At 47.2% G+C, this 15156-nt stretch overlaps 1 protein-coding gene across 5 annotated transcripts in view; it reads left to right on the top strand.

Moving 5' to 3' along the window:
- The window catches only part of FAT3 (FAT atypical cadherin 3), a 648153-nt gene that overhangs the window by 595722 nt on the left and 37275 nt on the right, over positions 1-15156 (top strand). For all 5 annotated transcript variants that reach the window (XM_032359439.1, XM_032359437.1, XM_032359438.1 and 2 more), the window contains 2 exons: positions 727-1525; positions 13306-13440. In XM_032359439.1, coding sequence (XP_032215330.1) covers positions 727-1525; positions 13306-13440 — 934 coding nt within the window. The remainder of the gene's footprint in view (positions 1-726; positions 1526-13305; positions 13441-15156) is intronic.

Raw genomic sequence — 15156 nt, 5'->3', positions numbered from 1 at the left:
CCCAGGCGTCCCCCAAGTAATTTTTTTTTTTACTCACAGTTGCCACAGAGGGCAACCCAAAGTCATTATTCATGGCAGCAATAATAACAATAATAATTATATTTGGATGGCATTTCGTTGTGTTCATTATTTCTTAGGGTAAGTTACAGCTTACTCTGTTCCAAGAAACCTTCCAGATTAATGACTTTTGGCTCTGAGCACATCTGTGAATGCTCCAGTTGCTTTCCACTCCTCCAACAATACTATGTAAATAATTTGATATCACAGTAGAGGTACCAAGAGCAAGGAGAGACATTTCGAGCCTTCTCACAGAAGCTAGTATGGTTCCTTGCCTACACTTTCAGACTGGTAGAGAGTACATTCTGCATCTCAGACTTTGGGAACACCACGGAGAGCTTCCTCGTCCTTGTCCCTAAGGAGAAACTACCTCCAGGTGCTGAGTTTCTACCTTCCTAAGGTCCCTGAGTGCACCAGTTACATTTCCTTTGTCCTTGCCTCACTGTGTCCTGTCCCGCCCTGCATGCTGACTGCTGCAGGAGCCAAAGGTGAGAAATCACTTCTCTTCCTGCAATGCACGTCCTTGGCAATTTCGCGGAATGGGAGCAGGGGATGGAGGAAGGAGCAAACACGGGTAAAGGAATAAACGTCTTCTCGGTAAGTTTGATTGCTTTCCAATGATTCCGCTCTCTCTGAGTTTCTTGCCTTTCTCCCTCTTGGCTGTTTTAGGCAAAAGATTCGGGCAAACCCCAGCAGGTCTCCCACTCCTACATCCGCGTGCGGGTCATCGAGGAAAGTATCCACAAGCCCACGGCCATTCCGCTGGAGATTTACATCGTCACCATGGAGGACGACTTTCCTGGTGGGGTCATTGGGAAGATCCATGCCACGGACCAAGACATGTATGATGTGCTCACGTTTGCCCTGAAATCGGAGCAGAAGAGCTTGTTCAAAGTGAACAGTCACGACGGGAAGATCATCGCCCTGGGGGGCCTGGACAGCGGTAAGTACGTGCTGAACGTGTCTGTGAGCGACGGCCGCTTCCAGGTGCCCATCGACGTGGTCGTACACGTGGAGCAGCTGGTTCATGAGATGCTGCAGAACACCGTCACCATCCGCTTCGAGAACGTGTCCCCCGAGGACTTCGTGGGGCTGCACATGCACGGCTTCCGCCGAACCCTGCGCAACGCCGTCCTCACACAGAAGCAGGACAGTCTGCGCATCATCAGCATCCAGCCCGTGGCGGGGACCACCCAGCTGGACATGCTCTTCGCCGTGGAGATGCACAGCAGTGAGTTCTACAAGCCGGCCTACCTGATCCAGAAGCTGTCCAATGCCCGGCGGCACCTGGAGAACGTCATGCGCATCTCAGCCATCCTGGAGAAAAACTGCTCGGGGCTGGACTGTCAGGAGCAACACTGCCAGCAGGGCTTGTCCCTGGACTCCCACGCGCTCATGACCTACAGCACGGCGCGCATCAGCTTCGTGTGCCCACGTTTCTATAGAAATGTGCGCTGCACCTGTAACGGTGAGTCTGATTTGGAGGCCCCCACCTCTTGCGCTACCCCCACCCCCGCTCCTGCACCTCTGCCAGTCTGCATAGACCCTGGTGCCCTTCACATAAGTGTGCATTCGCTCACTCAGCAAAGTGTTTACTGACCACCTATGGTGAGTCAAACCACTGATGCCTGGCCAGGGGCAAGCAAGACGAGGGAATCCCCTCCTCCCGGGGATCAAACAGCTCACTGAGCAGCACAGACCAGCAGGCTAGCAGGTGCCCGGGCACCAGGTATTGCTAGGGGAAGTACAAAATCCTGCAGGAGGACCCATCGAGGAGGAAGGTCTCCTGACAAGTTGGGAGAAAGGATAAGTAGGAAACAGACACATGGGAATGGGTAGGGGAGGAAGAACATTCCAGGCCAGGGGGCAGCTTGGATGAGGAAGGTTCAGGGCAGGAGAGAACCCTACAGCAGGGGAGTGACAGAGATGTTCTGTTACTGGAAGTGGGGGCATGATGACAGATGAGACCTGTGAGCAAGCCCAGGGTTCACACAAGGGCCATTAGCCAGGATGAACGTGGTAGAAATTGTTCCAAGGCAGGAGGAGCCGTGGTAGGCTGATGTGAGGTGAAGAAGTGACAGGATCAGAGCTGTCTTTCGCAAAAAGCGTGCTGGTTGCAGAGGGGAATGAATTAGCTGGGCCCAGGCAAAAGGCAGGTCAACAAGTTAGGAAGCCGTGGCTGAGGGTAAGGGCAGTTCAATTTGCTTCAGAGAAAAACGGGCCACACAGAGAGGAGCACAGCCAAGGGAGGGAGTCAGCCCTCAAAGCAGAGGAAATGGAATGGCTCAAGTTTGTTGATGTAACTAGAGTCCCTGAACCTTGTCCTTTCCCGGTCAGAGGCCATAGCTGTTCAGAGTCCTGTGCCCATGGTGGTCAGTGAGAAGTGTTACCCTCTACCTCTTTTCCTCTCTGACACGTGGAGCCATAGATTCACTGCCCTCTTCTAAGAAAATTGCACCCAGAGTTTTTCTAGCCAGCGTGAACTTGAACCAAAAGAACTGTGGCCAGAAGAGAGGCCATTTGTAAAACATCCCTTTAGGTAAATTGGGGACAGGCAGGGCCCCTGGCCTCTTTCCCTTATAGAAAGTTCTTGGTTGCGGCTTGAAAAACAAGACCATCAGAGCACAGGTCCTGAGATCACAGCTCCTGCCAAGAGATGTTCCAACAGCCTCCCGGCAGCAAAGAAAGTGCTCGCCACTCACCCCGTGGTGGTACCCGGTGAATTCTGTGTTTGCATCAGGTGGGTGCAGTGCTGTCTGACCTGTTGAATATGTAAATCAGCTCCAAAGTAACTCAAAACGCGCCGGCTGGAAATGATGCGTTTCTGGCAGGTGCCACCAACATGCAGGATTTATGAGCGCCAGCTGTCCCGGGCTTTACCTAGACTTCCTTTGTAGGCAAACTGATTTATGCACCAAAGCTCTGCTGGGGACTTCCTGCAGTGATTCACGGCAGGGTTCGAAAGAGGTTCACTACAGGACGGGGCAGACCCTGCGGGAGAAACTAAACCAGCTAATTAATCCCTGTGCTCTGAGAACTCGTTTCAGCCAGTAGAAGTGTGTGGTGGCAGCCGTGTGCGAGGCACTAAAGCTTCAACGTGGAAAAGACCCGACCCTGCCCTTAGGAGCTGGCCACTGGGAGGTCAGCTTGCAAGTACTTATTTGCAATAATAAGGTTAAAATGCGGGGCACCTGGGTGGCTCAGTGGGTTAAGCCGCTGCCTTCGGCTCAAGTCATGATCTCAGGGTCCTGGGATCGAGTCCCGCATCGGGCTCTCTGCTCAGCAGGGAGCCTGCTTCCTCCTCTCTTTCTCTCTGCCTGCCTCTCTGCCTACTTGTGATCTCTCTCTGTCAAATAAACAAATAAAATTTAAAAAAAAAAAAGGTTAAAATGCATGCAGGGAGTAGAAAGGACGGGATCCCTGCTCTCGCCGGAGGGAAGCTCTCTGTGACATTTCTATACCACGGACAGTCTGTGTCCTGGGTCTTGAGGGATGAGTATGAGTTCATCAGGAAGAGTCAGAGGAGGCCCAAATGGGCAGAATTCCTTGAAAGAAGGAACTCAGAAGGGTGATTTTTTTGTTGGAGAGAGGGAGGTTTTTCATGAGACACTAATATTTTTTTTTAAAGATTTTATTTATTTATTTGACAGACAGAGACTACAAGCAGGCAGAGAGAGAGGAGGAAGCAGGCTCTCTGAGGAGCAGAGAGCCCGATGCAGGGCTCGATCCCAGGACCCTGAGATCATGACCTGAGACGAAGGCAGAGGCTTTAACCCACTGAGCCACCCAGGCGCCCCCTAATATTTTTTTTAAGATTTTATGTATTTATTTATTTAGCACAGAGAGAGAGAAAAATGAAGAAAGAACATAAGCAGGGGCAGAGGGAGGCAGAGGGAGAAACAGGCTTCCCTGCAGAGCAAGGAGCCTGATACGGGGCTCGATCCCAGGACCCTGGGATCATGACCTGAGCCAAAGGCAGATGCGTAAGCCAGGAGCCCTGAGACACTAATGTTTATAATGCAGCTAGTTTCATAGTGGGGTCCCTGCCCAGGACTTCTATTCTGTGGTCCCCATACACCTTTCTACTCCCAGTAAATCCAGAAGGCTGGAAGATTTATTTATTTTTTTTTTAATTTATTTATTTGAGAGAGAGAGCACAAACAGAGGGAGCAGCAGACTTGATCCCAGGACCCTGAGATGATGACCTGAGCCAAAGGCAGAGGCTTACCCGACTGAGCCACCCAGGTCCCCATTCCAGAAGCTTTTGTGGTTCAACCCCCAAGCATCCCATGAAGAGACCTTCTTGGTTTGAAAAGAGCATTTCCTCAAAGAAGGCTATACATGTAGATTCGGACTCATCTTGGGGTCTCTTCTCACCTTCAAGTCACTCTTGTAATTAAGCTGTAAAATTAAATACTGGATTTTCATAGTAAAAAGACATGGAAAGGTCACCTGGCCCAGACCCATCTTCCGCAGGTGATGTATGAGCCTCTCCGTTTGATGGAATGTGGTTGCTCCGTGCCCTGCCCAGGGCTGTGTGGCTGGTGGGGGTGGCATGTGGATTCAATTGTCTCTTCGTGGGCCCCTCTTTTATTACCTGCATCTTAAGAACAGGGGCTCTTCCCTTCCCTGTGTGAATCACGTGCCCAGTGCTGTATGCTTTGTAGAATACTCAGATGGCCCCGTTTTCCCTGGCAGACCACTGACCAGCATGGGTCTTAACAGAAATTCCTACCGCCAGGCCCACACTCCAACATAACGGAGGGTCTCAGGTGCAGACTAGGAATCTATATACATAGCCCTGAGTGATTCTAACGCTGGTAGTCAGGAAAACAAACGTGGGGAAATCCCATAGCAAGATAAAATAGGAAAGATTTTCTGCAAGTTCAGGGACAAACTCTTAGAAACAGAAATAGCTCTCACTTCTTCTCAGGTGTCCTCTGATAGAAATACAGTGAAGAACTGTTAAGGAAACACTAGGCATTTTAGACATTTTCTCGTTTATTGGATAGGGAGGTAATTGAATTCAGTGAATCCCCCCCCCCTTAAAACACACAGACACACACACACACATGTGTGCACACATATGAACAACTAGTATTCACGGCTCCTTGGTTTACCCTGGGAGCTTGGCAGATACAGTAAATGGACTTTTCCACCATTGGTGGAATAATTACAACGGTAAGGAGAGGTAGCTGCCTGTTTTGGTCTGTGTCGCAGTATTTATAGAGATCTGGCCTCAATATACTCCTCCCCACTTCCACCTCCTCTTTCTCTCCTGCACAGTTTTTTAGGTCCAATTAACAAAATTAGCATCATGAACCAAAATGCTGAGTGGCTTTGACTAAATGGAAGCAGACTTGAATTTTAGTGCCAAATCAGCTCATTAAATTCCAGCCACCATCAAGCATCATGTTTGAACTGAACTTCAAGAGACACAGAGTTCTGATGTCACTAGATGACTCCTGGTGAACTTTACAAGTTCAGTGAATATCAGCACTTCAGGAAGAAAGCCTGAAGGGAACAATGGGTGCCCTATGGGCTCTCCCTGATGCTTTGCCCCCTTGCTGTCCCATAGGGCTGTGCCAGTTGTTCATTTTTTTAAAAATGTCAATGACTTTTCAAAAGTTCAATATAGGCATGCCTGGGTGGCTCAGTTGGTTAAGTGTCTGCCTTCAGCTCAGGGCATGATCCCCAGTGTCCTGGGATCGAGTCCCACATTGGGATCTTTGCTCAGTGGGGAGCCTGCTTCTCCCTCTGGCTTCTCCTACTTGTGGTCTCTGGCTCTTTCTCTCTGACAAATAAATATATAAATTCTTTAAAAAGAAAAAAACAGAAGTCTGAATAAAAATGTGTCAAAAAGGAGACATTTGTCCAGGAGAATGGACTCCCTAGGAGACCACTGGAGCTTAAGACCAGGGTGTTGATGGCGGTGACAGCCGGAGCTCTGAACAAGGTAAAGGGAGCATTGGCCATGGGGGAAGTATGGCGATGGCCAGGCTGAGTGTGAGCAGCAGCAGTCCTGCTCTCAACCGTGGCCTGTGGCGCTGTCACGAGAGACTGTTCAGGGAGGGGAGAGCCACACTGGAGCACATCACTGCGTGTGATGCCCACTGAGCTAGATCTGAAAGGATGCCTAGAATCACGCACGTGCTCCAGGCCGAGAAGCATGAGAGCCAAGGCATGGAGGGGAGAAGCAACAACAAGTGTAACAACTAACATTTATTGAGTGGTGACCAGGGACTGTGCTGTTTTTCCAACATACAAAATGGCATTTAACCTTTCTAATAACCGTAAAGGCAGAGTATCATTAAGCTTCCTCAAAAGTTAAGGAGATTAAGATTTGGGAAGATCAGTGGACTTGCTTAAATTCACAGAGCTACACCAATGGCTGCACCATGATTCATAGTGGGCAGCCTCAAACATGGCTCCCTACTACTTCTGCAGCCATTTGAAAGGACCTTCAAGGTTTCCAATCCAACCTCTCTCCCATGACAGACATCCCGTTAACTACGTTCCTGACACGGCAATTCAGCCAGCCTCACAACCTCACAATATGGACCCGAGATGATCTTCTCTCTCCTAGTACACCCAAATCCACCTTCTTCTCATGTCACCCAGCTCCATCCATTAGAACCATCCAGAACCTGACCTGTCTAACTCCTCCTGTACAAGCTGCCCTCCAGATATTAAAGGGCAGTGGTTGTGACCCCTTGAATCCTCTTTTCCTAGGCAAACTGCAGAAGTTCCCTTGCTCCTTGGCTGCAAACAGAAGCTAGAAACAGTTGTAGGTGGTGTTGTTAGGGCAGAGAAGAGGGACGAAGGAGGGGTTCCTCAGTCCTACTGGAGGAGTCCACGAAAGGCATTAGTAGCAGTGAAGCTTGTCCTACTAGGTCTTTGCCAGACAGGGGATGAAGAGAAGGGCCCAGAGATCTGGGGCATCCTTTCATTTGCTCATTCACTCGGCAGTGACATGAAGACTTTACCAGGCCCTGGGCAGGATGCTGGAGGAATAGGGGTAAGTGAGGCTGCTGTGGTTCCTTTCCTCATGAAGCATGAACCAGCATCATGCCCTGGACACATGGCAAGGATGGTGAGGAGTCAAGGTAGTCCAGTACAGGGGGACAGGCACATGGAGTCTGTGATAGGCAATCACAGTAATGAACTTTTTTTTTTTTTTTAAAGATTTTATTTATTTGAGAAGAGAGAGAGAGCCTGAGAGGAAGAGGAATCATGAGCAAGGGGGAGGGGTAGTGGGGAAAAAAAGACTCCCCACTCAGGGAACCTGATGCAGGACTCAATCCCAGAACCTGCGATCATGACTCAAGCCGAAGGCAGACGCTTAGCCGACGGAGCCATCCAGGGGCTCCTTAATGCACTTCTAATAAGCACCATAAAATAAAATGACGAAGACTTCTGTGAGGCAGTATGACATGTTAAACTTAGCCTTGGTGAGTTTTTAAAAAATAGAGAAAAATCTGAGATTGGGTTTGCCTTGGGCTGGGGTTCGTTAAGGCTAGCACTCAGAGAAGAAAGCCAACAGTCCTCAACCCAGTGGTTTCAGATAACCTTCAGTGTAGTTTTTGAATCTTAACCTGCAAACCGGGACATTTCCATTTTACATTCATAACAGCTATGTCTCTGCAGTTCCCTCATCTCCAACACACACAAGTCCCCAAATGCCAGGAGAGGGTTAGAGGTGTCTACACTGGTGATGACACCAGCTTCCCAGAGTGTGGATCTTCCCTTATATATTCCACCCACACACAACTGCCCCGGAGAGGATGTCTTAAAATGAAATTTAAGCGAAATCATCTGGAAAATACAGCTGAGCCAAGCAAACACCATTCCAGATGATTCTGCGCTTGTGGGAGAACCCTAAGAGACCACTTCAAACCCGAGACCTCTGGAGAATATGTTTTAAAACCTCATGCAGGCCAGGAATTAAGAGGAGAGCTTACTAATTTTTGCAGTATTTGCTAAGACATGGCATCTTGGCCAAGTGTGTGAATTCAGGGCGTAGGATATTTACCCTTAGGTTTTGGAACCAAAGTATAATGAGGCAGAAAACGTACATCAAGGGGTTGAATTAGCTCAAAGTGTTGGTGAAAATAATGACTGGTGGATACTGATGTATTTGCTCAAGGCATAGACTTTATCCTGGGGGCTGTGAGAATTCTGGGGAGACAAGGGGAAGAGCCATAAATACGGCAGCGAGAACCTCCAAAACCCCCAGAGAATCATGATTCTCTGGGCAGTTTCCAAAGCTCTGAAGCTTCTGCTCCAGGGAATTAAACGTTGTCAGCTCTGTGAAAAGTGACCTAAATTTCCACCTGAGCAACACTTCAGAACGTGGAAACCTTCTTTTGGACAGTAGCCACATCCTCTGCACCTTTCTCTTGTCCAAGGCTGCATACAAGGCCACCTCTGCCTTAGACAAGGTGGCCAAGGGTCTGACCCCCCATAGTGGCCTGGGACGCTGACTAATAAAATGCTCCAGGCCTTAGCTTGTACCTCCCAGGCACACAGTATTTCATATCATCTATCAATTTACAAATCATGAATTTGACCCAAAAAAGACAGCAAGAGAAAGATGACATTTGAGTTCAGGTTTCTGCCATGGGGCTGAATCCAACTAGCATCTCCAGTTTTGAGACCTTGTACTAATTTGTTTTTACTTTCAGTTTTTCCCTTTAAAAAAATTGCCTTCGTGGGATTCCTGGGTGGTTCAGTCTGTTAAGCGTCTGCCTTCAGCTCAAGTCATGATCCCAGGATCCTGGAATCGAGGTCTGCATCGACTCCCTGCTCAGCGAGGAGCCTGCTTCTCCCTCTGCGTCTGCTGTTCCCCCTGCTTGTGTCGGCAGTATCTCTCTCTGTCTCTCCTACACACACACACACGCACACGCACACACACACACACACACACATAATAAATAAAATCTTTAAAAAGTAGAAAAAAAACTACCTTCACATACACACACATTATACACCCATTTAACCCTCACAATTCTATGAACAATTATTAGCTTCATTTTTCAGAAAAGGGGATCGAGACTCTCAGGTCAAGTGACCTGTTCAGAGTCACACAGTGAATGAATAAGTGGCATAATTGGTCAGAGCCAAGATCCAGCCCACTACTTGCACCTCAGATCCTGTCCTGTTAAACTGCGCTGGCTTCTTGAGGGGACCTGGGCATGGGGAGCAGAGAGTTCTCTGCCTGCTGCGTGTTCTCAGAGTGGCGAAACATCCCATCCTTCTGTCCTGCTGCAGCAAACCGGCATCCGTTGGTTTGATCAAGCGGCCCCCTTTTCCCTTCACACTCGCTCTGGCTCCAAACTGATTGATGCCTGGAGATGCAGAACGTGTAGGTCTAGAGAGTTCCCCTCCCCCAGCTGTCACCGATCACAGTGCAAGTTAATTAAACCTGGATTATTTAATGATAGTTAATAAGATAAACTTCCTCCCAGAGGCCAATGGGACCTGACACTACTGTCTCGTAACTATTACTATTAGGCACCGAGTGCTACCAGAAAGAGGGTCTTTCAGACTCACAATAGCGTCTATACTTCCATGAGAGGGGAATGGAATAAACATGGGATTTCTAAAAACAAGTTGACCCATCAGCATCCATATAAAGCATACTGGGTTCCATGTTGCTGGAGAAGGTAGGGCTTTGGCTGAAGAGAGGCTTATTATCCCCAGGAAAGTGTCCTCAGGACCCAAATATCTGGGTATACCTGAAGTCGAGGGACATATGACAGTGTTCAGCATTGGTGTACAAAGGTCAAGTCCCTCTGACAATGTACATGTCAGAAAGGACCTAATGCCTTATCCAAACTGATAGGGAGGGAAGAAATACAATATTGTACATGGGGGTTATTCAGTTTAGGGAGAACTGTTTTTTGTAGCCAGAAGTCTCTATTCAGAATAGGCCTTCTTTTGCGCACGTGCTCACATCTGTCCCCAGCTAAGGAGGACATTACGTTTTACACCAACCTCCAGACTTCTAATCTGCCTTCCTGCTCTTTTGAGCCACAGGAGAGCAAACCGACTGTGAGCAGAGTGAGCTGACAGCAGCAGCTGGAGTCCGAATGTTTATGACTGCTCCCGGCCCGGGCTGGGACTTGGCAGGGGGGGAGGCCCCGGAGGATTTTTAATGCATCAAGAGATAGTTCACTTGCCAAGAACTGTCCCCTTTGCCTTAAAAAGCCTATTAAAAAAAGAAAAAGAAAGAAAGAAAAAGAGCCTATTGAAGTCAATGGCTGCTAGAATGAATAGATATATACTTACTATGTATCTAATATGTATATTAATGTTATTACTTTTTAAATGCTCATATTATAATACTTTAATGTAATTTTTTTACATATCCTCCAGCTAGAGTTTTTATAATGGGCATTGAATCTTACATAATCCATTAATTTAGTGGATGTAATTATATGGGTTCCACGGTTATAACACAAGAGAAAAGAAAAAGCTATGAGTTTGAACCCCAGCTGCTGGTCTGAGTGGCTTTGGCTTTACCCCAAGATAAGAGAGATGGTGACAGAGTAAGAAGCCTGTGCCAGCTACCAGGGCAGGGCTGATGGTAAGAGAAGAGGCAAAAAAAAAAAAAAATGTGGATAAAGGGAGAAGTACTCAAATCCTGTTTTAATGTGAAATATTTTGTTTAGTTTTTATTATATATGCTTATAACTGTTTGTTTGTTTGTTTGTTTGTTTTAATCTCACCATAATTCCTGCAGAAGAAAATAGCTTTCCTGTCATGAGTCTGAAATCATCTAGCCCTCTCTTCCCCCTCTGAAATAATGGCTTTTAAATGGGATTTTTGATAATGCACGGTTTCTTAACAGTGGAGACTTGCACTAGAGCAGAAATGGGGTCTATGCTTCTGTGTCTCAGAAATGTAGAAATGTAGAAAAAGCTATCTGCCGGTGGGCAAAAGTAGGACATGGAAAAGGTCATGTCCATGGAATGGGAAGAAATGGATTTCTTAACCACGTAAATTACTGTTTCTGTGTGCAACTGGAAGGCGAGGCCAAGGTAATTCAGAATTACATCTATTGGATGAGATCCATTTTGTGATTCATCTATGCACATGGTCTCCTCCATGTGGCCAAGGTTAGCGTTGGGCTGAGGTAGCATCTCTGAGCATATACTACCGAGTCCACATTTAGGAGCAACCTGGAAGTGCCCAAGGCCACCCAAAACTGAAATGAAGCCATGTATGGGGATAGCAAAGAGTCAGCTGGCAGAGTTATGAACTCTTCGTGAATGAGCATTAACACACGCAAGCAGTCAAGCCACGGGCTACGGCTGGCTCATTCCCGGTGGAACACAGCCCCTTTTTCCTCAAAGGACCTCATTCTTCAAGCCTGAAGTTTAAAACACTCCCTTCTTTGGTGAGGACCTCTGACATTCTCCCAGGAAACACAGTTGTCCCTTCTCTGGTTGCATTCCCAGACTTCTATCAAGGCAGTTACCTCATTGCATTGTCTTCATGTGTTTGCTGGTTGTTTCCTGGAGGGAGGAAGAGATGGCATGGTTTCCTTTCATCTTTGTATGTCCAGGCTTCACGCACCTGGGTGGTTCAGTTGGGTAAGTGTTGGCCTTCAGCTCAGGTCATGTTCTCAGGACCCTGGGATCGAGCCCCGTGGCAGGGGCTCTCTCTCTCTCTCTCTCTCTCTCTTTCTCTTTCTTCCAAAGAAAGAAATATATAATCTACGTGTCCAGGCTTCTCACTTCTTTGGCCCTAAAAAAATTATTTGCTGAATGAATGCACCAAAAATCATTTTAAAACTGGTTATCCAAAGCCCTTTGAAGCAGATCGTAAGGTGGTAGAACAGCTGTTTGAAGCTGCATAAATATTGATAAATACATGGCAGGAGTAAAGATTTCTTGGGACGAAAACAGGAAGATGTATTTTGGGGCACTTAGGTCTTTTAGAACCATTTGTAGAGATCATTCCAAATTTTCAGTTGCAAATCCCTTCATCTTCTAAGACTTTGTAAGCTGGATCATTGCCAGGAGGATCTTTTATGGCTGAGCTCTAAACCGGTGGAAAATAGGATTTATGAATTCTGAGTTTGCTGGAGCTACTTATACTGCTCTTCTCGAGGATTACAGTTTTTAAATGTTTCTATGTAGTTAGCATTAAATGTCTGCTTTCTCCTGGACAAAGAAATGACTGTATAAGGGGACAATATGCTTAATGACGAGCAAGGAGGAGGACGGATGGGAGTTTGGTAACGGGTCACACCCTCCCAAGGAAGAAAGCTGCTGAGGTCCGGGCATTCGTGGTTCATGGAGAAGGTGCCGCTTTAGGCCACTGCTAACCCAGTTCCGACAATCTTTCGTTCCTTTCTCCTTTCCTACCGTCCTTTTACTGCATAAACTCTCGCTACATGGAAAGCGACCTACTCATTTGAAATAGCTGAGACTTCTGAAACGTGCCCTTCCTCCTGTGGACTCCCCATTTATCCTCACCGCAGTTCAGAAATGACTCACTCGGGTCCTGGATTTTGCCTTCATTGGCTGATCTGCTTTCCAGGCTTTTCTTTCTGAGGGATTAATCTTCCATCTCACTGTGCTGTGAGCATCGAACAGGTAGCAAGAAAACGTGCTTTTGCCAGCGATAATTCGACTGTTTTTGATAGACGGTGGGGCACCTTTATCGCAAATCAATACAAAAGCAGGTAGCAAAAGGGATTAGGAAACAATGGGAATTGTGTTTGCCCGATTTAGAATTAGTCATACTTTTCTTTAGAAACACTTTTTTTTCCCCCTCTGAAAACAATAGCCAACATCCTCCGAAGCATCCCCTGAAGTTTTTTCAGGGCAGGAAAGAAAATCGGTGTAGGACAACTGGGAACTCCAGCCATGCATCCGGGTAGTTCCCCGTGAGCAGAACCCCGCTCTAATAAATACGTCCAGAGCCCGCGCAGTGTGCCCTTTTCTCAGCTGACGCTGGTCCAGTTACAACCTTAGCATATCTGAACCAAAAAGGAAGAGTTCCATTCATTCTTCGAGGCCAACCTACTTCAGGCTGGCTGTGAGCTCTTGGCGGATGCAGGGACGTTGGATGGTCACTCACAGCAGCTGAAGCCCATTCGGGTGCTCTCACTTCTGGGTGGCCTCTTTGCCTCTTAACCCAGAGCCTGTAGAGCCCAGCTCTGGAACCATCCCAGTACCGCCTAGGATGTGAGGTGATTCCCTCCGTACTGATCATGTGTGTTCCCTTTCGTCACAGGAGGACTGTGCCCGGGGTCCAACGATCCTTGCATGGAGAAGCCATGTCCGGCGGACATGCAGTGTGTGGGTTACGAAGCCAGCAGGAGACCGTACCTCTGCCAGTGTCCACCAGGGAAGCTCGGAGAGTGCTCAGGTGCAGAGGGGGTGGAATTATTAAATCTGAAGCACTTGCCCTTGAGTAAATGACTCTGCCCTAGATCTTCAGGCAAGCATTTCTGTCTGCATGCAACGTTCACTGTCAGGGGCCCCCAGCTAACATCCGCCCTCCCTGTACTTGGGATTTAGTCCAGCTTCAGCTTGTGCTCAGGAAACGTGCAATGACCATGGACTCCTTGTATAACAAGAGGACCACAACATGTGTTTCCGATGATGTCGCACGGACGTTAAAAGTGTAAAATGGAAAATTGAAGGCCGTGGGTTAGGCAGAGGGTCAGAGTATCCATGGCACGGCCTTTGATGGTCAGATGGCTGCAGAGCCAGAGCCCCAAAGCAGAGCTCGCCAGAAGGTACAGTTGACCTAGCGCAGTTGACCTCCCATGGGGTAAGCCCAGCCTAGATCACCAAGGGAGCGGACTCTCTGCTCCATGTTCCCGAAAGGGCAGGTGCTCACCTCTGTTTCCTAAAGGGGAAAAAAAAAAAGAGAGAGAAAAGGAAAGAAAGAAACGTATTTATGTTATTTTGATCCAAATATCCTGTTTCTGATCCTCCCTTAATCCCAATACTAAAGTTGATTTGCATATTCCTTATCACATCTAAACTCTAGGAGTATTCATTTTTGGTACCAGTAGGACTCTTTCTGGTAGAAAGTCTATGTAATATACAGTTACACTGATACCCTTCTTGGAATCCAAGAAATATTTATGAAGTGGAGATTATAATAGCAATTAGAGGGGGAATACAGAACAGTGATGCCTGCCACATGCAAGGCATTTTCCTAAGCAGTGGGCTCTAGAAATTCAGTCTCTGCAAAGATAAAGAACTGTTCTCAAGCATGGGAGCCAAAGCTCTTTCATAGATGATGTCAGAAGCAGAGCTGCCTGCAAAGTGAAGAGGTCACCGGCATACTTGCCTTTGACGTCCTCTAGGGCTCAGAGTTGAAAGATACTTAGGCTGACCCCATCCCTACACATACCCTGGGCACACAGCAGGTGGGTATGTAGGGGTAACAAGAAAGCCAGCACGTCTCCTGACTTCAGATGTCACTTTCTGCCCATCTCCCTTCTCTTTTCTATCTAGAAAATTTGTGATTGTCCATGACTTTCATCCATTGGATGTATTTTCCCACTTGCCAACTCTTATCCCAGCAAGACAGCTTTTCAGCATCATTTTGCTCATAAGGTTGAAGTCAGTACAAAAGAGGGTGAACTCAGAATGGGATGACTTGAGTAGGACTTTGGATTCTGGAAGGGCTAGCCTTAAAATTCATGGTCAAAAAGTAGAACTGTGATGACACATGAGCAAGACATGAACTTCCTTCTTCCAATATTAGCGCAAATGACATCAGTTGACTGTTTGGCATTCAGACACTCGGGAAGGGGCTGCTCTTTGCAAGTGGACTTATCATTCCCTTATTTCATAGAGTGGCAAGTTTTTGAGTGTCTGAGTGGCTGACGGTGGGCAGGAAGGGCATTATCTATTAACAGTGCTAATTTTAGAAAGTGGGCATTGAGACTCTAAGAGAAACCAGTTTATAGAATTCACCAAGTTTTCCTTGGCATGAGACCACTGAGTTTTTGTTTTTGTTTTTTTTTTTTTTTTTTGGTAGCTGATGAATTAAATTTTTTTTTTTTTCACTTCGGAATTAGGCTGTGACCTGAAGTGAAGAGAACCCGTTTTTAATCAAAAGCGG

This window comes from Mustela erminea, chromosome 9 (genome assembly GCF_009829155.1).
Source record: "Mustela erminea isolate mMusErm1 chromosome 9, mMusErm1.Pri, whole genome shotgun sequence".
NCBI lineage: Eukaryota > Metazoa > Chordata > Mammalia > Carnivora > Mustelidae > Mustela > Mustela erminea.
This window is presented reverse-complemented; position numbering and strand designations above follow the sequence as displayed.